Genomic DNA, 24,874 nt, shown 5'->3' with positions numbered 1-24,874 from the left:
AAGTGAGAAGAAAAAAGCGGGTTTACCTGCATGCATCAATGCAGAAATCTATTAAATGGGCACTTAAAAATCTTTTTCCTCTTGTAGTTCATATACACATTGGGTAGTCTGAGCAAAAAATAAGGAATGTGCTCCATGTGCGATACTGTGACAAGCTTTAGGAATTGTGAGCAAGCTTACAAGTAGTTTCTGAAAGCACATGGTACAAATCAGCAGTGGTGGTGGTAAGAGGTTTGAAGAGCCACTGCAGAAGGAGTGCGGAAAGAACAGTTCTCTACGTGAACATAACACATTTAGGTGTGTGTATTGTTTCCTTTTCGGTGTGTGTATTGTTTCCTTTTCTGTATGTCTTGACAAAGTTGTTATGAAATGACATTTTAGTTTGACCATCGTTCAAGGAACCTGAAGATGAATGTACTCTGGAGTCCTTCCTGCTGAGGTAGCTTAATGAGGTCGTAAGTGTGAATGTGGAGGAGCAAGCGTAATGCAGAGCTTCCTCCAAGGAGATGCTTCTCTCCAATAGGAAGCTTCCCTTCAGCATTCCTGACCATTGAATGTTGTGCTGCTTCAGGAGATCAGGTTATTTTCTGAGGCCAGGGAGTCTGCCTTGCCCATTCTTTCTCCTTCTCACTGCAATCACATTTCCATGTGGGGTGACGGGAGGTATTTATGTGAATGTTAAATCAAAAGCAGCTCTTGTATGTTTTCATATAGCTGTCCAAGGCAATGTTTGATTGTCACAAGATGTTAACTGTGTTAACAGTTAACAGCAGCTCAGCAGGGACAGCTTCTGAGCTGCCAAAAGGGAGAGGTTTGAACTCTGTTTAAAAACTAGGTTTGAATGTGTGTGCAAATTCTCTAGTTTCTGATTTAAACAATCTGATTACTACTTTAGGTTTCTTAAAATGTTTTCCAGTAGCAACACACCCTGATTGCGCAACCACTGAGACCCAGAGTTAATTGTAACCATATGAGTACACAGTGCATATTCTTAAAGCTATTTCAAGGCACAGTGATACAGGATCAAACCACAATTTGTAATTTATTTTAGAAATCACAAAAGCAGAACTATATTTGTTGGATATTAAACCATCACCATTTAAGTGATATAAAGCAAAAGGGTTTTTTTTTTAGTCCCTTGCCTAGTAAATTTCAGCGTATTTAAAAAAAAAAAAAAACAAACCAAAAAAAACCCCAAAGCCAACTAAATTGCTGTCAGTTTAAAAATAAACTCATAGTTAGAAAATAATGTTGGTGTGTTTGTTAATTAAAGAAAAAAATCAATCTTTGTTTCAATGGAAGCACCACCACCCCATGGCCACCACCTGCTGATAGTCTAACAAGTGGGATTTGTAGCCAGATGCATTTTTAGGTCAATTATGTTGTTCCAGTGACTTCTGGGAGATGTTAGTGCTGACATGTTTAGTTAGGATAGCTTTACCTTCCAGTCCTTGAGAAGTAACTCTACAAAGCTCCCATGGAGTAATTATTTAAATTATATGAACTTTTCTATATTAAGATGACCTCAAACCATGGGCACACCAGTGAGCAATGTTGACCTTGCCATAGCAGGCATTTCCACCAGGTTATTAATTTAAGATTTCATCAGAACTGCTTTGAACTGACTTGTCCACTTCTCCTGCGTGCTCAATGGAAAGTGCTTCAGTCTTCCACATATTGCAGCTCCCAGTGACGTGTGGTTTGTACCAGAGCCTGGATATGTGTATTTACTTGGCACATGGCTTGACTCTTCATGAGACGCTAAAATAACAAGTTCCTGCTTGGTAGGCAGTTTTGGGGATAGTTCTGAGGTCATGTTTTTGAGGTCAGACACCACCTTACTTCTTAGGGCTGTGGTCCAGATTAAGTGTGATGATCTAGCAAAATAATCTCTTGTCATGTCACTGTTCCATTACAGGTATTCTGGCACTTTGTATGACACCCAGCGTATTTTTGTCGTGCAGTTCCTCTGGTCTGTCATAAGTTTAGCGTCAGCCTTTTTAGTTTGCCTGCTCTCAAGTTACCCTGTTAGACCAGACTTGGTCAAAAATGCTCGTTCTGTAAAATTAGCTTTTCAGTATTATAATTGTTTTAGTTACTTACATACTCAGACATTTTAATTGTGGTAAACCACTTTACAAACACTAACATGCAGTTGTCCTTTTAATGGCAATGTAGTAGGCAAATATTTTTCTCATATTTTGCAAGCTGGTAGCTGGCCCACTGAGAAATCAAGGGCAGTATGGTACTGAGTAAGATAGACTTTCCATATTCTACCATCTACAGTCAAGATGCAACAAGGAACTAAGGTTACTGGCTATATAAGACTACTAAATCATGTTCCACTGTAGTATCTAAAGGCAAGGGGAGTGGCTGTCATCAGACACTCTTTAACTTGTGCTTTACAGCTATCTTTTTTTCTTTTTTTTTTTTTTTTTCTTTTTAATAACTGAGCCACATGAGGCATCTTAAGGCTGATCCTACTCCGAAAAATGAGAAGGCAGTAGCTGCTTTAGCAGTGAAAGGGATTTGCTCACGCCTGGTAATGTTTCAGGAATCTATTTGGTTTGGATATTTGTGGTCTGAGAGAGCAGACATGAACACTGATGTCAGCAGAGACTTTGCGTTTTGAAGACAGTTATCTAGGAACAACTTGTCAAGCCATAATCATTTCATCTTGCTTGTGTGCATAATTCTATTTTTGCATATTTTATTGGAGCAGGGGAAAGGATGGAGAGAAGAGAGAGTAAAGCAAGGAAAGACAAAAGGAGATTTCTTCAGAGGATCAAATAAGCTGCTTCTTGCCCCATTATAACTCTTCTGGGCAAAAATCCTTCCTGTGTCCATTTAATTTTTTTAAATGCTGCTATGTTCCAGCCATAGAAAATTCTGTCTCTGACTCAAGACTTATCTGAGGAGTAAAAGCTAGCAGTGAGGTATTGTAACTTGAAATAGACATCATTTAATAAATGCATTTAAAACATGACCAAGAGTACATTGCCAGATTTTATGCTTTGGACATTTCTTGTTTCTGGAGATAAGATTCTTGAATGCATGGAGCTTCATTTGTTACTTTGAAAGGAACATTTGGAGTGCAGCATAACTAACTAGTTTCTAATGCTGTGTCTACAGCAGAATAGTAGATCGAATTTTTACTCAGTAAAAACAGATTCAGAAGCTGTAACGGATAAGCAACATGGTGTGTGCAGTTAATGCTCATGTATTTATTGCGAATGGGGCAGGGTGTGTGTTAAAAGTTAAATATAAAACAACTTCATTTGTTTAAATTAATTAAAATTCTGTTCATGAAATAAAGAAACTTTATTAAGCAGACATTTACATGTAAGTGAACTGAAACGGATATGGACACAGTTGATTTTCTGTAACTTGAGTCTCTTTGCACCTCTTTATCTAGCCTCACATAAAGCAAAACCAACCCCATTAAACATCTAAAATTCGGAACGGGATAAAAAAGATTAGATTTAGTTTGCATTAATGATTCACAGATAATTAAACATAGTATTATCATCTCCCACTAAAATACCAGGTAAAAGCTTCTTTATGAAACAGAATCATGTCAAGATTTTTTTGTGTGTTGTAGTGTCGGTTTATGAAAGTCACCTCATCTTTGAAAAGTCAGTTTATGTAAAGAGATTTAACACTGTTACGTTTTCTCCTTAGGAATTAAGAGAGGACAACATTATATTAATTGAAACAAAGGCCATGCTAGAAGAACAGCTAACAATGGCAAGGGCTCGTGGTGATAAACTACATGAATTAGAGAAGGAAAATTTGCAATTGAAATCCAAACTTCATGATGTAGAGCTGGTACGTCCTCTCTTTTTCGTTATGCTAATGTTTTGAACTTCTGGTTTTATGCTAGGTCATAGACTCGTGTTGCAGAAACCAATGGAGACAGGCAAATAAATACACAGCGCTTTTTAAGAGGTCTTTAGAATTGAACTTTGTGTCCATGAATTATTGAAATGTTATAATGTTAACAGTGTAAATATTGTCAGTGTTTCTTTGTGTACGACTGAATTTAATTTTATACAAAAAGGTATGTCACAATTTAAAAATAAAGATTGCTTTCATGCATGTTGATAATGGTGATGTTATCAGGTAAGTTGAAATCTCTTAAATATAAGAAATTAAATCTGCTGTAATAAATGCTCTTTCACTTTGGAAACAAAAGCCCCAGCCATTACAGTGACTTTAAGAATCTGTTACTGCTGTAAAAGATACAAAATTCACAAACTTATTTCTGTGTGAATCAGACATGGCTTATTGCTTCACAGAAAAGGAAATGCAAGAAATGGCAGATTGTCTACAAACAAAAAGCAACTTTGAATTTTATAATCTCACTAGTAATAACAAATATTTTCATCTTTTGTATTTTACTTAACAGTTCTCTTATCCCACTGTGTTTTGAATTCCTGTGGATTTAACAGTATAAGGTTTCCAAAAGGGCCTGTTGGAAACTAAGATCGTGAGGGTGCTGTGTGAAGCTATGTTTAATGACTAATTCAGAGCATTATAAGAGTCGTGTCATGCTCCAGCTTTTCCAAAATGGCTGGTGATTTCTAATTACAGTTTTCGGAGTGACTTGATGAATTTTTCTGTTATGCTTTCTGAAAATTTTGCACCCTCTGAGGCACCATTTCAGCTCCCACAAATGCAAATGTCCAAAGTAGTCATGAGAAGCGTTGTAGATTCATTCTCCAGATCTGTTTTCTGGATATTTTAAGACCCAAATTATGAGGCAGATATGACTGGATCCAAATTTAATGTGATGAGTTGAAGAAGCTCAGTAGAATTCAAGGTTGTATCTGCAGAACCTCAAGTGTCGGTGTATGATGCTATGTGTTTTTGAAGAACTTAGCTCTGGAGACGGCTTGAATCCAGCCTGCCTTACTAGCCCTGACTTGTCTTGGCCCTGTCATGGCCCAGTATGTTCTCACTCCAGTCAGCCTCCCTCCAAGTGCTTCATGGACCAGAGCTGACTCTACAAGGCCAGTTGGGTGTCTCTGCACTGCATTCTGTGGCATGTATGGTAGACAACAGCAAACATTTAATGCTGTACATGTATTTCAGTATAAAAGCACACAGTGTTTAAGGAGATTCTTCTACCCTCTACATGTGCTGTGGTTGTAGCAGTTCAACTGACAGAAAAATCTTATGCATGAGCTGAATATGCCGTTTCATTCATGTGTGTATTGCACAGGACCGGGACACAGACAAGAAGAGAATTGAAGAGCTTTTGGAGGAGAACATGGTCTTGGAGATTGCACAGAAACAGAGCATGAATGAATCTGCACACCTAGGCTGGGAACTGGAACAACTGTCTAAAAGCACAGATCTTGCAGATAGTAAGTACCAGCTGGGGTAGCTGTTGTGTTTGTGGTCTCTTTCAGAGTAGGCAGCTTGATTGACTGAGGTGGGAGCAGAATTTGAATCAAAGCCTGAGAACGTCCCTCATTCAGCCACTTGATTTTGAACTTAGTGTTTTGGAACTCCTAAAATGTAATCTTTTCATTTCTTTCACTTTCTTTTGATGGCATTAAAATGTTTTCCTTTTATTTTGTTTGTCACTGAGAGAGTGCCTTTTAAATAAAATGATAAAAATTTTAAAGAAGCTTTGCAAATGACCAAGCAGAAATGTCACATTGGATATTTCTAACTGAATGGCTGGGAGGAGTCTGTGATCTTTAGTATTCTTTAGTACAATTAGTACAGACAATTAGTGGTCTTTAAGTCCCAGGAAGTGGTGTGTGCTGAAGTCATTTATTTTTACTAGATGCTGAAAAATGTGTACAGTTAAAATAACGGGCTGACTTTTTTTTTTGAATGGTTGATTTGATTTCCATGACTATCAAATGCATAACTAATGCTTCCTTCACTACTCAGTTTTCATCATTGGTTTCAGTGTCTAACATTCATTCTGTCTATAATACCAGCCTAAATAACAATGCAAAATGGAATTTTGCATATAAAAGATAAGCTGTTTTGTGCAGTTCCATGTGCAGCTTTTGCTGGTTACTCACCTGATTCTGGTAAGACTTGCATGTTTGGCTTTGAGTACCAGGAGCAGTTTAACTTGAAGACAAAGGAGTGTATTAGAATAAGCAGATGCTCAGTTTTCAGTAAAGCGGTCTAGAAGAATAGCTTTGTTCTGTGAAATAACTGAATGTGTGCCTGACACCAAATCTGCTTGTTGTCTATAATCTGAGTTCTCTTCAATGGCATTAATGGCTAATTATTTGTTACTTTTAATTAATAATCTTGCAAAGCAGATTTACCTTAGCCTGAGAAGTGAATGACACTCTATTCCTCCTTATGTATAAAGATACTGCTTATTATATTAGCCAGTGGGGGGAAAAATACAGTTCTCTCAAAACTTACAAAGTTTGATAAAATGTATTTCAGGAAATTGTAAAACTATTGAATTTTCTGGCTTGTTTCATATAGCAAGTTTTTCCCTGTACCTGATTTGGGTCTGTTAGTGATGTAATAAAAAGAAGGATGCCTGTTTTATTTTGTTATTTCCTATTCATTCATTTCTGTCAAACATAACTTCCTAAATTTGCTCAACAGAGTGGTATAAAAGGAAAGGAAGAAAAAAGATGAGATTCTATCACTGCTTAGCATTTCATCACTGGAGCTTCAGAATCTCTCTGATTAACCAAAGAAAAGAGAGTAAGAGGAACTGAAAAACAAGTAACCATTTATATTCAATAGGAAAAAAAAATTAGTGAAGGAAGCCTTATTTGAAAGCACTAAAACCATTAAATTTTAAAACGTTAAACTAGCTCATGGAAGTGCTGTCCTGCTTTCACAATAATTCTTTTTGAGAAGTTCCATTTCAATGCATGTTGCTGTTTGTACAAACTGAGTCAGTCTGCAAAGCTCTTTTGGAAAACCTCCTGTTCCTGGATTTCAAGTTAAGTCTGCAAAGGTGGCAGATAGCAGAAGATTTTAGTTGCTAGTTTGCAATATTTTATTCAAAATAATTAAAAAGAGGTGTGGAAAAAAGTCACTTGGATGGGCTTTGCTTCAGAACAGAACTCAAATGGGTTATTTAGTTAATGTTTACTATTTCAGTCTTCATTTGACCAAAACTTTCTAGGTGATGCTCCATAAAAGAGACAAATGGGATTGTACCATTCTCAGAAATCCAACTGTTCTAAAGTATTTAGTGTGCTGTATGTAATAGTGCTGATTGTTTAGCAGGAGTGAATAATCTTGAGACTTCAAGACAATATTAAAGCCACCTTCTTATGAAATGTGGTTTTGAGGTGAAGGGTTGCAATTATTCCAAGTGAAACAAAGGGTTACTCTTATAATTATTTCAGGTCCTGAGCAGAGAAATGAACAGAACAATGAGGCTTTGATGCTGGGATTTAAGGCTGAGAGTTAGTGGGACTTTTGATCTACAAATGTTTAGAGTAAATTAACATCTCTGTTGTAAAACTTGCATAAATGTTAGTTCTGAGATTTCAACTTCAGACACTTTTCTGGAATTAACATTCTGATAGATGTCCTGTGCCTGGGTTATCAGATAGTAAAATATCCTCCCTGACTCAGCTTATTCTTGGTGAAGTATCTGTGAAGATGAGCATTGGAACTCGCTTGTGTAAGATTTTTGTTTTCATGGCTAAATGTGATTGAATACGTAAGTTTTCACTAGCTTTCGGAAGTGCACCATCTTGCTGTTTTAGCAAACATGTCATGGTGGTTTACTTTCTGCCTCAATTTATTTCCTCTGATGGAAGTATGAGAGGGTATCAAAGTGTATTTTGCTACCAACATTAAGCACATTGCTAACATGTTTAAAGCAACTTTAAGAAGAGTTAGGAAAGTAACTTAAGATGGTTATCTCTTAAAATATTTAGTTATTAAAGGTCTTAATTGTTGTCTGTCAAAATGGTTTCTGTGTTTAACAAAGTGTTTACTTTGCAGTTAAGCTGAAATGATAAGGATCTGACTGCAATTATCTTCATACAGGTGAATCTTAAGAACCTGGGAAGGGAGATGTTTCTGAATTCACCTTCTGATTCTCATGTTTCAACAGCCCGAAAGTCCTTTGTATTTGAGTTGAATGAATGTGCTTCAAGTCGCATACTAAAGCTGGAGAAGGATAATCAGAGCTTGCAGAACACAATCCAAGAGCTGAGAGATGCTTCCTTGACCTCCAAAGAGAGCAGCCTAAAGTTCGTGGAACTAGAAAAGGAAAATCAACAGCTTAGCAAAAAGGTAATTTGCTTGCAGGAGCAGAGCTTTTCAGCTTTTAAGCACAGTGCACCCAGGGCTGTATGGCATTCCTGAGCAATGAGGGGTTGCAGGGAATTCACCCATGTTCACCAGAAGACTGGGCGTGTTTAGAGGCCCATCTATTCAATTGCATTCTAACATTAGTGTATTCTGTTGTCTTCTACTTCGCTGCCTACTTACGTCCATAATTGTAAGCAAAAGTGGCTGTTCCTGTTTCATAAAAGCTATCTTTCAGTGCTCATTTTCCCCCGTCAGATTGTACTGTTGATTGTGTCCCTTTTTGTCATCTTATGATAGTCACTACTACACAAGGAAACCATGGCCACGTTGAATATTGTGGTTGAAAGTTTTTATATTATTTCCATGTAAGTGAAATAAATCATACAGGTGAATTCAGGTTAGTATATTTTAAAATAAGTCTGTATTTGCTGTCAATAGGTCTGGATCAGCTCTTTCTCTTGTCATTTTGGCTGTTAGAAGTTCTCTTTCTGCAAAGACCTGCATTCTTTTAAACTTTATAACAAACATGCAGATCATCACTTTTTAGATTTATTTTTATATATACACCTCTATTATTAACCATTATTATATTCAGCTGAAATGCCAGTGCTTGTCCCTGTGAAACACAGTGCTCAGTCACCTCCAACCACTCACTTTGTTTTTGTCTGTCTAGTAACTTGCATCCTGAACTCTGATTAATTGAGCCAGGTGCTGGTGGGGAAAGATGATACTTGCTAGTCTGAGTATGAAGAATTTCCATGTCAGTTTTTTCCACATTCCTACTTTTGCTGAATTATCCAGAATATAAGGCTCATTTTTCCTTTTTCCATTACTGCTGTAACCTCTTTTTGTGAGACATTGATGCAGAGATTTCAGTCTTCTCTGACCTGCCTATGAGCTAACTGAATGCTTTTAAGGACAAGGGAAGAAAGAAATGCTGATCATGGATTACCAAATTGTAACTAGCAGAATGCCAGTTTCTCTGCTGAGGAGAGCTGGTATCTATCACTGGATCATTCCATCTTCTTGAGAAAGTCTTTTGCCAAGTTGAGAGACCAGTTCTGCATCTTGTCTGTCTTCTGTGAGCAAGGAAAACTGCAAATATTCAGTTCACTGTACTCCTTCTTCCACACTGCCATTTATGACCTGTTGTTTATGAGTAATTCACTCCAGCTCTAATTCACATGCTTAAAATTTGAGATCAAAGCATATAAATCACTCAGCAGATACCTGTGGTGTACAGCAATTTAAGGCACTTGAACAACTGCGGTCAACCTTTGGCTTTGCCCCAGGCAGATTCATGTGGGCACCTCTTGTCATGGCACTGTATTGGTGTCAACAGTTGTGATTCCAGAATTAGTCTGATGTTGATGTTGAGTGCATGGGCAGGGTGGGGGTCACATACAGGTCTGGTAGTTAATTAAAGCAAAAACCAGTAGTGGAATGGTGAAAGGGGGGCACTGTATGTATCAGATCAATGAGGGGGGAAAAAAATGGCAGGTAAAAATACTACTATTAAGAGCAGTTGAGATGCATGAACTCTACACCAGAGAACACAGAGTACGATGGGAGCTGTTGACTGAATACCACAGGCTGGTCAAGCTGTTGGTGGACTTCACCTTCTCTTCAGGGAAGTTTTGGGAGGAAAAAGGTAGCAAACAGCACTCTGTAGTCTACTACAGAGTACAGAGTGTACAGAGGCCTGGTACATGATGTGTATAATAGTCTTGATTTGAGATATTTGAATTATCTTCTAATCTCTTTCTCTAACATGTTTTTGTATTTCTCTCACACATGTATCCACTTAATTAGAGGGTATGCATGAACACAGAGAGTTGTGCCGGGGGAATAATAGAGGAAGTCACTCTGATTCTTTGCAGAATGTTTACTACAGTAGACAGAGGAAAGTGCAACAGTTTCTAAGGACTGTTAAAAGATAAGCACGTATAAAGTCACAAGATAAGATAAAGAAGTATTTTCCCTCAAATGTTGTGTGCCTGAGGGGTTTTTCTGGCTTTCTTGAGATACCCATAGTAAAATCTTACCTCCTGAAAGTCATTTAACATCCAGATTTCATCCAGTGTGTGAGACTTTCAAAAATTGTCATTTGAGTATGTTTGGCTATCTGCTGATCTAGTGCGTAAAAGGATCATGTAGCCAGAACAGTATTATTCAGGTGGTACAAAGGAGATAATGTGAAGGGAAAGTCACATGCATCTTTTTTTCCTTTCTTGCAATGTTTTCAGAGGAGCTAATAATAGAAAACCTTCCTTTCAGGCACAGTCAAGTAATAGCAGTCCAAGTACCTGTCTGTATTCTTTGCATTCCTGACTTTTTTGGACTGAAACAAGCTGTGAACAGTAGTTTCTTACTTGCTTTCAGTTTTCTGTGAGCTGCTAGTGACGACCAGGTATTGCTGAGCTACCGAGTTTGTTCCAGCTTTCCCTGAACAGCTCCTTTGAGACCAATGAACCTAAATGTGGTTATATTTCTGTTAAGTCCTTCTGATCTCAAATCTGAGCAGCCTCTGCTTGTTAAAACACTTCCTGTAATGAGGCACATGTTGACATAGGCAGAGCCCAGCCTCCAGCTATTTCCCACTTGTAAGAATTACTGTTAATACCTTTTCATTGATATTTTCACTGTTGGCAGAGTTCATAATACCAACACAAAAAAATGAGCTGATGCTTGTGCAGAGCTGTAGGTGCTCACAGTGCTTTACAAGCCAGTAAAGGAATACTTCTTGACTTGGGGAGCCTAGCTGTCTGAACCTCTTGTTTCTGATCTACTGCTTTTCAGTGCTTAGTGAATTATAAATGCAACTTTCAAAAAGAGGGAGTAAAAAAACATCATTCCTTGTAGGACTGGGACCTTATTCACAAATCTTTTAAATGCACTGTTGTCACTAGCTGGGGAGAAGAGAGAGCCAACAGAGCACAGGGAGAGAGAAGGTAAACTTGGAAGTGTTTATTGCTGCAGTGATTGTCCTTTGTTCCTGATAGTTTGAGTTTGGTTTTTTTTTAATAGCTTTCTCTTCATACACTGGTAGATTAAGGCCATCAGTGATGAAAAGTCTAGAAGGCGGCAAATCCCTCAGAAAGGTGAGCACCAGAAACTTAAATAATTGACGACAGGAACACAACAGGGTATTCAGCCAGGCATTTCTTAGTGCTGTACCTTGCATGCTCTGATCTTACTAGGCTTGGAGGAGATTCTTGGCCCTGTGAGAAAAACAAAACAGTCCATTTCCTCCTATGAGACTGGCAAGGTGCAGAAGGGAAGGATTACATCTTTCCACCATAGTCTTCATCCTTTCTGGTCTTCAAAATATCTTCAAGTGCAGACAGTCATTTTGGCAAGCTGTGTTTGATGTGTTTTGGTGTATTCTGTCCACACAGATTGAGAAGTTGCAAAATCAAATTGAAAAAGAGAAGCAAAGTAATCAAGATCTGGAGACCTTGAGTGAGGAGCTGATAAAAGATAAAGAGCAGCTACAAGTCATCATGGAGACTCTAAAAGCTGACAAAGACAGACAGGTGCGAACTTCACAAATGCAATATGAAAGCATGTGCTCGGTAATGGTAATTTAGTGATGCGATTTAAAGCATCTGGTTCAGGGAGACAGGGCAATTTGAGGGCTTTTCAATGCAGATTGAACTTGTTCAAATGTAGGTGAGAGGCTTCTTCAAGCAAAATATAACAGCATGTGATGGTACCTACTGCTGTTGTTGCCACAGGGTTATCTTCAGGCTGTTGTAAAGATAGACCTTCCCTCTTTGGGGAGAAAAGCCCTGGATCTTACTAAATGGGATACCAATTAGTTTTAGATGTACAAATAAAACCCCAGTTTATTGCAGAAGATTGGTCTTCTGCCACCTGTATGATTATTTAGTTGGGTTTTTTTTTAACCACCCAACCATTTTTGCTCTATTTCAGAGAAGATGCTGAGAAAGCATTTATGACTTCTGGATAGATGTTTTAAATGCCCTTCAGTTTTTACTGCTGTGCTGCAGTTCATGTGCAATGCCTTGAAACTATCTTACAGGTCTGTGCAAGGTATCATCTGTATTAATTTGACTAGTGAAGAAATGAAGACAGATCATTGAAGAGTGGTCTGTATATATTCACCGTGTATTAAGATCTGCTCAAAGTTTTGTGGGTGAAGAAATGATGAATGCCTTATTTGTGTAGCGTTCTTCATCTTGAAGGGTTCTTACCCAGACTTCTACCGAGGAAACTGCACTTTACCACCAAAGTCCTGCATTTCAGTTAGAACACATATAGACTCTTTGTGGTGAGAATTAGTGAATGCTTCACAGGTGGCCAGGAAGTAAAACCAGAATTATCCTCAATCACCAGGAAGGGCAGGTTCTGAATTTTTTCTTTGTCCCAGTCCTTTTTGATTTCTGTGGATTTTGTCTAGATAAGAATCTAATGCGCATTACAGTGTAAATCACAATTGCTTCAGCTGAAATTTGACCAGTGGGATAAGTGTATTGTTCTTAAAGAAAGAGTGTCCTTAATGAGATCCATAACTGCTATAAGTTCTCAAAAGTTTCAAACATTATGGAGTTTGTAAACCTAGACAGAAAGATACCATTTATTAGGAATAATTCCTTACAAAGCATCTTCTCCAAGGTGTTTTCTGCCCTGAACTTCTTAGCTGGTAGCAGGAATATAGCACCACTTTTAATCTGTTAGAATCACAGGTTTCCACAGGTAACTTTTTTTTCATTACTTTAGGTTGTTGGTTTTAGTCAGGGAAAACTATTGAGAAATCGGTCTTGAATTAAGTGGACGTGGTTTTGTTAACAGTCATCTGTCTGCTTCAGGACTAACTTATACTGCACTTTGTAAGGTAGATAAGTAACATTTGCATGGTTGTTTATGTAGATAAAGGACCTTAAACAAGAAAACGATCACCTTAATCAAGTGGTTGTGTCACTGAGGCAAAGATCTCAAGTGAGCAGCGAGGCAAGAGTAAAAGATATTGAAAAAGAGAACAAGATCCTTCATGAAACAGTTACAGAGACAAGTAGCAAACTGAGCAAGCTGGAATTTGAGAAGAAACGATTGCAAAAGGACTTCGACCAGGTTAGAGAAAAAGTGGAAAGAGTGGAAGAGATGGAAAAAGAGCTCCATCGGCTGGAGAGGGAGAATGAGCAGCTCACAAAGAAGGCAGCAGTGATGAAAATAGTGACAGAAAAAGTGGAAGTTCTTGAGCAGGAGAATGGAGATCTCGAAGTGGAAAATAGGAAGCTAAGAAAATCCCTGGACACATTGCAGAATATTTCCATCCGGCTTGGGGACCTGGAAAGGGACAATAAGCAATTGGATGAAGAAAATCTGGAGCTTAGAAAAGTGGTGGAGACAATGAGATTTACCGGCACAAAAATGGCAAAAATAGAAGCAGAAAATAAAGAGTTGGAGAGGGAGAAAGAGGACTTAAGAAAGAATGTGGAAATGTTAAAAGCATTGAGCAAAAAATCAGAGAGGCTGGAGCTAAGCTATCAGAGTGTCAGCTCTGAAAACCAGAGACTTCAGCAAATTGTAGAGAACAGCAGCCAAAGGATACAGGAGTTAGAAAAAGAGGTACAGGGAATGGAGAGTGAGAATCAGGTCCTTCAGAGAAACCTTGAAGAGCTAAAGGTTTCTGCCAAACGGCTCGAGAGATTGGAAAAGGAGAACAAAGCCCTGGAACAAGAAATGTCTCAGCTTGAGAAAGACAAAAAAATGTTAGAGAAAGAAACAAAACGGCTTTGGCAGCAAGTGGAGCTGAAAGATGCTTTTTTGGATGATAGTACAGTAAAGTTGGCGGTTGCTGAGAAAGAAAACAAAACGCTAGAAAAGGAAATGGCTCGATTCAGAGAGTCATCTAACAAGCTGAAAGAATTTGAAAAGGACAATAAAGATCTCATAAAGCAAGTTACAATTGATAAAAAAACACTGGCTACATTGAGAGAGGTAAGCAAAATAATAGTGCTGGTTTCGATATAATGCTGGTTTTTTATTTCAGCTCTATGAAGTACCAGAGGAAGTCATCTGTCTCATGACTGTTTAATTCATGATTAATTCATGTTTAATTCATCAGGAGATCTTCATAGCTTTATCAGCCATCACTGGATAGTGTTGCCTTGCAAAGTGGAACCTGCCAAAAATTGCTGTGTAACACTTTGTGTCCACAAACACAATGTCTCCAAGTGCCATCTTTTTTCATGCTGAGTAGGGTTTTAACGCAGTTCCCATGTGGTAGCTGTAAACAAAAAGGTTTGATACTTTCTCTACCCCCATGACCACAAAACTGTTAACTGCTAACATGACACCAGCAGACAAGATTGACTCTTAAGCATAGAAATTAGAAGACTTATTGAGGACACATTAATATCTCTGTTCTAAACCAGGTTTAGTTAAGACAAGGACCATCCCAGATGACCATCCTAACCCTTTCAATAACAGCTGCACCAAGTTTTTGCTTTATAACTACCTACAGCTTTTTCCTCCCAAATGCTTCCCTGCTGAGTGAGAGCATACTAAGCAGCTCTGCTGTTAAGCAGCAGTGATCTCTTCCAGTATCCCTCTCAACTGCAGAATGCAGTAATTGCAATGTTCCTAGTAGTGATCTTTTAAAAATACACAATTAGCATTATGACATTGTCAAACTAGGGATATATGTGCCAGAACCTGGCACTCCAAGTGAGCCATGGGCGTATTCGGGTTATTGCAACTTGCTCTTGTTGCCTGCCCCAGCTGCTGTTGTCTTGCCAGAAACAGGATTTCCTGTGAAAGAGCATTCAGGGGAAAACAGTTGGTGCTGTGGTAGCTGAGTGAAATAAGTTTAGCAAGACTAATGTAGTAAGGAATTACGTACTTGTAGATTTATTTTAGGTTTTGAAGCATTAGTGTAATTTTGAGGAAAAGAGATTTTATCACAAACATTTGAAGCGGTCCCAAGTTGTGTTTCTATCCAACTTTCCTTAAAAATAAATAAAATAATATAATTTCTGAAAAGGCTCATTTTTAATCTTTCCCTTCGCAGACTTCTGCAAATTTCCAGTGGTGCAGACCCATAAAGCAGCATATCTTTTTTTCCCTAGTTATTTTCTATAGATTCTACAGAAGGAGTCCATGGATGTTGAAGGGACTTGTTTACAGGCCATTGGGCTGGCACTGATATTAACTTTACCTTTTTTTTTCTTGCCATATGAATGAGTAAGTGCCTAAATTTGTGATATCAGAGAACTATTGAATACCTGCAGTTTATGTTTAACAATGTGTGGGGTGTTTTTTTGTTTTGTGGAGGTTTTTTTTATTTTTTTCTTGTTTTTATTTGCTATCTGGGATATTTTTATTTCTTACTTGAAGTGCTTCAGTAACTTTGTTGTTCTTCATTGTTCTTGTTTAAGAAAACTTTGAGCAGAAAGCTGAGCAATATAGTTCTCTAAAGTACATTTGCATTTCAGAATGCAATGAATGGTAGGAATATCTGAACTTGGCCATGCACCAAAGATGATTTGTCCTTTTTAAACATGCTGGCTGGTGTTATATCTTCTCAGGCCATTTCCATACAGACCGCAACAAAGTGTTGTTCCAGTAAACCTTCTGGTACAGCTCCATCAAATCTCCTCCTCATATGACTTGCTTGTCTGGTTCTGCTTGTGTTTCTTTTGAAGGAACCTAAATGAAACCAGAACTGGCCAGTAAATACCATCACAGCTGTCCAGTCTCCAGAGCTGTACTGTCTCTTACGTGACAATGTAATAAGGGGTTTTTAATGTTGGCGGTATTTTGCCGTATATCAGAAACTCAGGGTCAGTCGTGAAAATGCACGATTACGAGGGGACTTGGTAATAACATCTTCACCATATTATTTCAGGAAACTGGCATGCTGAAATCTTGTCACTCCTCTGTGTGTACTGGTCTTGGCTGGGCTTTTCAGCAGAGTGCTTTGTCCTAGCTGAGAGGTGGGAACTCCCTCTGCTGGTGTCTCCTGACCTGCACACATCTCTTCTGTGGCACAAGAACAGGATGTTTCCTGGCATGCCCACATTCCCTATTTTTGCAGGCAGGCAGGATGCCAGTATTGGCAGAAGTAATTCAGCACAGTGAGCGAGCCAAAGGCCAAAAGAAGCATTCTTCATATTTATTCCAAATAAACTCCAAATAAAAGCAGTTTAGTTCTGTACCCAGCTGTTGCTGATAAAGAATTGTAGCTGACCTTCTTGGAACTAGGATTTCATCCAGTAAGTTTTTCAGTACTTTTATTTAAAAAAATACACTGCTGGTAAATTATCACCACCCTTTTCACGGCAACTAATCGTGATAGTGCTGTTACAGGATTTGGTCCTGGAGAAGCTGAAGAGTCAACAGTTGTCTAGTGAGCTGGACAAATTGAGCCGGGAACTGGAGAAGATAGGTTTGAACAAAGATTTGCTGCTACAGGATGACAATGGCAATGATGACACGTAAGGAAATGAGCTAACTTAGTCATTCTTTTGACTCTGAAGGCTTTTTTCAGCCTAACTCAAGCCCTTTGCCTTTCTTTGTGGTTCTCATCTGTCCCATTCCAATTACCCTTACCAGTTTTGGATATAAAGCAGATTCTTTTCTGTAGGAAGCTTGGCAATATACTGCAGGTTTTGCAAAACTTTTTCTTCAGTGAAAGAAAGAAATGCCATTTTCTGTCTGTCATTACCACAGTCCCACTCTACTACTCAATAGAGTAGGTGGGTAGCTATTTCAGTGTGTATTCTTCTTTATATTCTCTTTACAAGTAAAAATAGTGTCTAATAAACAGTGGCTGTCATTACTCCACGTAACTGGTGATCCAACCACCCTTTAATATAAACATAGATGTTACCTAAGAAATTCCTGACTGCAAGGAATTCCTTTGCATGTCCTATAGTAATGGACAAAGAAACCCCCACAACCCATCTGTATATAGGTTTCTTGGTAAGATCTAATTAGAGAAACATACCCATCTCTTAAGAGTCTTTAGAATCTACTGTGGATTTTTCTTCTTGTCATGAATATACAAAAGAACCATGAGAAGAAATTCCTGTAGTGTAATTGGAATAAAAAAGAAAAAACTTTTTCTTTCAAGTTATGTAGCTTTTAGTTCTGTAGAACTGTGATGGCGCTACTTCTATTAAAATTTTCCCAAGGCAGGTTCCCCAGCTATAATATATCAGTAGCAATCTGTGGCAGTAGAGAAAAGCATTTTTGTGAAGAAGCAAACACATATAACGTAACGTGGTGAAATTTGGAACGGGTGAAGGTGAAGTCCCCTATGTAGATGGTGGCTCGTATCCTAGCATCAGATATTGGAAAGCTATTCTCATGTCTTTCAGAAAATACAAGTTTCTGGAAAGCAAAACTGAATCAGCACTAAAAATGACACTAGCTGTGAAAGAGGAAAAGATTGCAATGCTGGAAGCTCAAGTGAAAGACTCTCTGAACTTGAACCAGCAGTTACAGAATGATCTAAATATGGTAAGAGGTTAACTGAATTTTAGTTGTTCATTATGTGGTTAGATGCGTTCACATGCATTTTGTTCTTTTTCACTCAGCAGAACAAGTTATATCTAGTTCCTCAAACTGACACATGCACTTCCCAAAAGCCTTTTTGACTGGATTGCTTTCTCTTGTCCCTTTCTATATAATGGCACCAATTTCAGGAAAGCTGTTAGGCTGGGGGCACAGCAAAAGAGTGTGTTTTTTTTTTTTTTGTTATTTTTTTTGCTTAACCACTGTTTGCAGATCTCTGTTTCTCTATGACTTTTTCATTACTATGGTCTTTGTTTTGTGCCTTGTTTAATGAAAGGCTGAAGAAGACTGCAGTTGAATGACTTCACCTAAGAACAGCTTGCTTGTTTGGTGACAGTGAGTCAAAGGGCACCTTATTGGAGGCCAAGAGACATGGATTCCTCCACTTGTCTGTGTCTCAGTTCCCCCATCTGTGAAGTGAGGGTAATGGTTGTTAAGTCTGTTGTCTGTTAAAGTTCCTGCAGTGAAAGAGAGGAATTGCATATCCCATCATTATTAATATAAAATCCTACTTAAATCAGTGTTGAAGATTGTTGCTTGCTGGCTTTTCAGGTAAAGAAGGACTTTGATGCACTTAAGCAGACTCAACAGGATGGGCAGTGTGCTCAGAAGTCACTGAGGTATTCTGCAGAGGAGCTCATTCCCAACCACCAAATGACTGAGAAGTTGGAAATGGGCCACCAGGGAGCTACCATGGAGCTGCTGAAACTGAAGGATAGGGCAATTGAACTGGAAAGGAATGTAAGCCTTCTGTTTCCTGTTATCTCTCAGACTTCCCTTGCAATCATGAGTTGGGTTGCTAGGAACTGGATTTTGAGCTCATACAAGTCTTAAGGTTTTCTGGAGCACATTAAGTCTACCAAATTCTTCAGGTATCTTAGGAGCTCATAGGACTTTTTTGTTATATATGTCATGTACAACATCATTGCCAGGATTAGTTCTTTCTATAACATCTGTCCTACCTTTATTTAATGCTGGGAAAAGTTTGCTCTTGCACATTTGTTGCAGAATGATCATCACTAATTGGTTCTCATCTTTGATAGGACTCCAAATGATCAAGACAGCTGTTTCCGTCCCGTCACCCCTTCAATGCCTTTTCTCTTTCAGAATGCAGCTCTACATACTGAGAAGCAGCTGCTTAAAGAACAGCTGAAGCATTTGGAATCACAGAACGTGTCCTTCAACAATCAGATCATGACACTGCAGAAGCAAAATGTCTTCCTTCAGGAGCACAACACTACCCTGCAGACACAGACAGCTAAACTCCAGGTCAGGACAACCTTGCACCTCTCTGCCAGGAGACTGGATTTGATTACACTAGTGTGGAGAAGATGACAGCTAATAAGAAAACATCTGTATTGGTAGGCTGGATGTAGTGACAAGGTCCATAAGGTGCAGCTTAGTTTGAGGTCTGAATTTCTCTAAGCTAGAAGAGAAATCAACTCTGTAACTAATGTCTGCTAGCTGTTTTCATTAAGAAGGTAGTTACTTAGAGGGAAGCTGTTAAAATCAATACAGCAAACTCCAGATGTGTTGTTCCAAAAGCTGCACTTCTGGAATAAAAGATCTTTTTTTTCCTGTTAATGGTATGCCTGTGAAAGAGCTTGGAAGAAATGAGAAGAGGGCACAAGTTAGCTCCCAAGAGGCATCGTAGCAATAAGTTCCAATCACAATTTTTATATTTTCATACAAAATGTCAAAGTTTCTGGAGAAAAACAAACACTCTTAAAAATTAATTTTGAAAAAATAGCTTAAGAAAGAGAAGAGTCTTAAAGGACAATATTGGTTTAGCTCTGGTTTTTTTTTTACTGTGACTTTCTCTTTTCAAGCTTTGCTTCTTGCATCTTCACAGATATTTTTCATTTATTTTCTGTGTTTCTCAGCTGTAATTGAAGTATATAAGCTACATGAGAAGTCAGTGCACTACCTGTGTACTAAAATCAGACTTCTATGCCCCCATACAAAGTGGTGCAGATAATTTTGTTGATTTTGCATGAACGTAAGTTTTCATTACTTGTACATAAGCATAAGGCAACTTAGCTTTGTACATGATTCAGAGATGCCGTTGAGTTGCAAGTATTCCATCTTATCTTGGTCTTCCAGGCTCAAGAGCTTCTACTGTTAAAACAGGGGTTTTTCAGTTTAGAGGTTATCCTGTTATTTTCTGACTGCTGATAGCATGGCTTTAAGCGGTGCACACTACCAGCAATAATACCAAAACAATGATTAATTGTCCATAAATGTCTTAAGTCTACAAAGCAATGGATGCATTCTTGAATAACTCTATGCAGATACAACCTGCCACTACATGTTTGTTGTATGTACCTGTAGGTGTAAATAAGTAATAACTGCTTTCTATTTGAGAAACTTTAGGTAGAAAATTCAACTCTCAGCTCCCAGAGTTCTTCACTGATGGCCCAGAATACTTTACTCCAAAATCAGCAGACAGCCAAGGAGAATGAGAATGAAAATCTACTGAAACAGAAGGAGCAGCTGAATGCCGAATATGAGTCATTGCTTCAGGACCATGAACACCTTGCTTCACTACATGAACGACAGTCTGCAGAATATGAAGCCCTAATAAACCAACACAGCTGCTTGAAAACATTACACAAAAACTTGGACTTGGAGCACAAAGGTCTTGGTGAGAGGTATGATCACTGCCTAGGGGCGCAGAATAGCCAGAATGTGCCCATGTTACAATTTTAGCCTTAAATGTGTGTCTCCAATTACAAATGGAAACTACTAAATCATTCCCCTGAAAAAGTGTCTTCTCATTCTTGCTGTCATTAGGAGATTAGATGAAAACACTTGCAAAGCTGTCAATTCTAGACCTCTAAAAGTGGTAAACCTTTAATGACTGATGAAATTTAGCAAACGTGAGCTTAGGCTTTGGGGATGCTTTATCGGAGATAGCTTGAGTGCCTTCCTATGTTTAAGGATCTGCGCTAGGAGCCTTAGCAGTGCACCTTTATGGTGCATGCAGCCTTAAAAAAATTCTCCCAGGTCTACTGTGTGGGGTATCTTTTCTAGTCATACAGTAAGGTCTGCAAGTCACCTATGTAATTACCTGTGCGTGAGCAGTACATATTTTGTGAAGTTTAAGTCATTGAAGATTGTGTGTGGCATCAGCTTCATGACAAAGGAGGCTCTCTGAAGGAAGCCATACTGAGCAGCTAAGAGGTAGTGATGAGTTATTTCTTCTAGTTCTCACAGTCTAAGGCTTTTGCTTCAGGCCCTTCAACTGGATTGTGAAATTAGAGTAATCTGTTTATTGCTTCCTCTCTAGTCACTGTAATTTTCTGACAGTTATGCATGGATCAAACAATATATATGATGTACTGCTACATAAATGCTGCTTCACCTACCCTGCAAAACTTTTCTTATACAACTTAGTGATTTTCCTCAAAATACTTGTATTTATATTTAGTTTCTGTGCAAAACCATGAGCAGGATTCAGAGCAACTCAGTGGTAATCTTTGAGGGTGGAATGAAACCTGGTGCTAAAATTTTCTTTCCCAAACACTAAGGAGCTGGCAATACAGCGTGCAGTGGATTTTGATAAAGTATAGAAATAAGCCTATTGTCATTAAAATATCCACCAGGCTGTGTGACAGGACAGCTGCTTGGCTGTCAACTAAATGAGCTGTAAGTGATTACATAGATGCTGTTCCTGCTTACCAAGTCTCTCTCAGACTGATTAATGGTTCTCGTTGATTCAGGCTTTGCCTGAGATTATCACACTGCGGTGTGTTGAGGCGGTTTGCTGGATTCTTTCTTTTCTTGGTGAGTACCAATTATTAAATAGTTTTAGCTTGAGGGAATAACCTGAAAACCTGTTTTCTAAAAACAGGTTATCTCTAGTGAAAGTGTTCAGATTACCATTGTAAACATTAACAATTTGGACTGTCTGTTACTGAGGCGTGACTGCTAGTGAGAGATGTTGCAGAGGAGCAGATGGTGGCTTTTTCTATTCTCAAAGCAGGTTGATTTTGGCAGTTCGAAGAGCACAGTGTCCTCCTCAGCAGATCAGTCTCAGAAGATACTTACTAAGGTGATTTGTCCAAGGACAGCCTGTGTTTCCATTTGGCTGACAGAAAAAAAAGAGACAAGCTTAATTTTTGTCTGTGTGTTCCGTTTTCCCTCCATCGTGTGCTGTGTACAGTTCAGCTGGCTGAGGGAGCTGAGGGGAGAAAGTTAGAAAAACAGCTGTAAGAAAACCTTTTCTTCTGCTACTCTGAGGTATTTAACTGCTAAGATGAAATATCTCACTTTCAACTTCAGATAGAATGCTCTACCTGCTAAATTTTCCCAGAGCAGCTTAGTGCAGCCAAGAAGTTTGCGCCGCATCTAAGAGACGAGTTTTCTTTGTCGCAGCTCCAAGGTAATTGTTTTATCTCAGTTGGTGACAGCAGTGTAATCATGGCAGGATGGTACTCCTGCACAAACCTATGACTGCAGCTTGTCTAGAAAAACTCACAGCAACTTTAGTTAGCGTGTGGACTCCTAAGACTGTGTACAGCCAAGGTCCTCAAGGTTTGTGTAGTTCACTCTGATGCATTCTAACCACAGAATATTTTCTGCACCTGAGCAAACTGCATTAAACCTCCTTCGGCTCTCTATGCACAGTATTAGCACTGCAGCAGGGATTTAATAATGGGTTGGGTGTAACTGCAGTGAAATGGCCTGTCATAGCCCAGCAAACCACAGACATGTGGGTTTGACTTAGCAAGAAAAAGAGAGTTAGTATGTTAGGGTCATTTACCATTAATAGCTGTTTCTTGACTTTGTGGTGTTTGGCTGACCATCTCAGCAAACACAAAAAGGCTGGACTCTTTTGCTGCATTTTTTGAATTGCTTTACATATTACACATTATAAAGGGGGGAGGTAATAACTTACCAAATACAATTCATTAGCAGATCCTTGAGCATTTTCTTTGTGACTTACTCTGAAGAAGTCTAATCCTACAGAGACACTGGAAAAACTCATCTCAATGGAAAAAAAAGAACCAAACCAAAATGACTCTCTGCTGTGAGGGTTACATGTTGCAGGGACTTGTATTAATTATTATGTTACCACTGCTGGCTGATAATTTTCTTCTGGATTCTCTTTGCCACATGATTTTTATCATAGCTGAGCATTTTTAAAGTTTTCTTGGTCACAAATGCCTACCCACAGTAATTCTGCTAACAAAGCAGCAGAAAGAGTGAAAACCAAAAGGAGTAAAGAGGAATATGGTTGTTTAGTCCCGGGAATGGATTGCACCAGAGCCAAATGGATTTTATTTGCTTGCTTAAGAATCTTTTAAAAACCCCTCTGTCCGAGTACCTGATGCCTAAAGTGGTTTGAGTGCGAGTGCTGAATAGCCTACAGGATGGGTAACCTTGACCCCAGTGGTCTAGAGCTTGTCAGGTTGCACAAATCTTGCTCAAATAGCAGGCACCATGCTGAATGTGGACTACAAGAAAATTTTGCCTCGAGATTTCATTAGGGCTTCATTGATGCAGAATCACTTGCATTTTTGCAGTCTCTTCTTTTTTACCTTTTACTGAATATCTGGGGGAGCAGCTGTGGTCTACCTCAGGGGTGGGTTCTCATGCTCAAAGGCAGAATGTGGATCTGGGCCAAGCTGGTATAACTGGACCAGTATACTGCTTCCCTCCAAGCAGTCCTCTTTAAAAAATAGAGAGCTTAATTAAAAATTAACAGAATAGCCCTATAATACAGAAATGGCAAAAGAATTCACAACACAGTTTCTGCAGAGGCAGCCATGGTAATCTCTGCCAAATGACTGACTGTGGAGTTTGTCTTCTTAGACTCTGGATTGGCACGCTGTCTATCTTAAATATTTCTTGGAGCTGGATGTGAGACCTTCCTCTGCTTTCAGGTTCTTCTATTTGTTGTACAGATACTGAATTTGAAATGTCCTGGAGCTGAATGGAAGAAGAAAACAAATAGATAAGGTTAATTAAACTTCACTGCTGTTACTGGGGATGAATAGCAAAAAGCAGCTTTTGTCTGGGAGGCAGGTACTTTTCTGTGTGGCCCTTCAATTGTCTGGAATTTGGGACAGGCTGTAATTTGACCCCAGAATGAAGAGAATGGTAGCCTGAAAGGAGAACAAGTTGGCAGGAGTCAGTGTATTTGGTGCTGTCTGCTGCTTTTGTTTTTGTTTTGAAGTTTTCGTGGCTGCAGAGTAGCTTTGCTCTGCATTCATCTGTTTTGGGATGAGAGTCATGGATAGAGAATGCTTGTTCTCTAGCTTTTCCAAGCAATGCTGCATCTTCCATCTAATTGCTTTTTTAAAATTGCTTAGAAAGATGTTTCTCCATGACTGGTACAGGTGTGTCTGCCCAAGGATATTTTGGGGCAATGTTCTTTTATCACAGTCACAGAAAAATGTGCTGATGACTTTTGATGTTCACTGCACCAGTGTCCCCAGTGGCTTTTGCTGGTGTGAGTATATGTGCACAGACCCTGAAGGAGGCCACCAGAGGGGGGAAAGAAACCATCTGAGAACAGCTTGCTGTTTTGCAATGCAGTCTTAAGCCACCTCATTCTTTGCAGTGTTTTCCAAATGCAGGCAGTGTAGCAGCTCAGGGAGGCTGAGCCTGCTTAATCAGTGCCTGTGTCAAGTATCAGGACAGTTGTTACACACCTCTTATTGTAGCATTCCAGAGATCTAAATTAAAGACATAGTTGGTGGCATCTGCCCGTCTCCCCACCCTGAATGATTTACCCACACGTTGTATAAACCACGTAAGAGTGGAAGCCTGGGCGCAAACACCAGTGTTGCTCTTGAGTTTCTCACTAGTGAACAAGTAGAGCCACTCAAGCAGGTGGGTCAGCTCCTGCTTAAAGGTGTTTTGCTGTCAGCTCGCCAATACTAGCCTTATAATCTGCCAGGAATATGCAGGAGATTATTACCTATCCAGGATGCTATTAGCTATGTGTATAACCTATTCTGCATTAGTTTGTTACCTAATAAGATGTTGCTCATTCTACCGCTTTTGTGTTGCTTTATGACTGCTATTTTCTGCTTTTTAGACAGATTTTTGA

General features: G+C 38.9%; 1 protein-coding gene across 1 annotated transcript in view; it reads left to right on the top strand.

Moving 5' to 3' along the window:
- CCDC88C (coiled-coil domain containing 88C) overlaps positions 1-24,874 on the top strand; it is a 98,621-nt gene that overhangs the window by 59,183 nt on the left and 14,564 nt on the right. Inside the window, exons 11-20 of the mRNA XM_080620188.1 lie at positions 3,682-3,828; positions 5,225-5,369; positions 8,072-8,253; positions 11,670-11,807; positions 13,165-14,235; positions 16,606-16,733; positions 17,619-17,760; positions 18,367-18,555; positions 18,922-19,083; positions 20,188-20,465. Of these exons, the coding sequence (XP_080476314.1) occupies positions 3,682-3,828; positions 5,225-5,369; positions 8,072-8,253; positions 11,670-11,807; positions 13,165-14,235; positions 16,606-16,733; positions 17,619-17,760; positions 18,367-18,555; positions 18,922-19,083; positions 20,188-20,465 (2,582 nt within the window). The remainder of the gene's footprint in view (positions 1-3,681; positions 3,829-5,224; positions 5,370-8,071; positions 8,254-11,669; positions 11,808-13,164; positions 14,236-16,605; positions 16,734-17,618; positions 17,761-18,366; positions 18,556-18,921; positions 19,084-20,187; positions 20,466-24,874) is intronic.

Source organism: Psittacula echo, assembly GCF_963264785.1.
Source record: "Psittacula echo genome assembly, chromosome: 5".
Lineage (NCBI taxonomy): Eukaryota > Metazoa > Chordata > Aves > Psittaciformes > Psittacidae > Psittacula > Psittacula echo.
The sequence above is the reverse complement of the archived record's forward strand: the minus strand, read 5'-3'. Positions and strand labels throughout refer to the sequence as shown.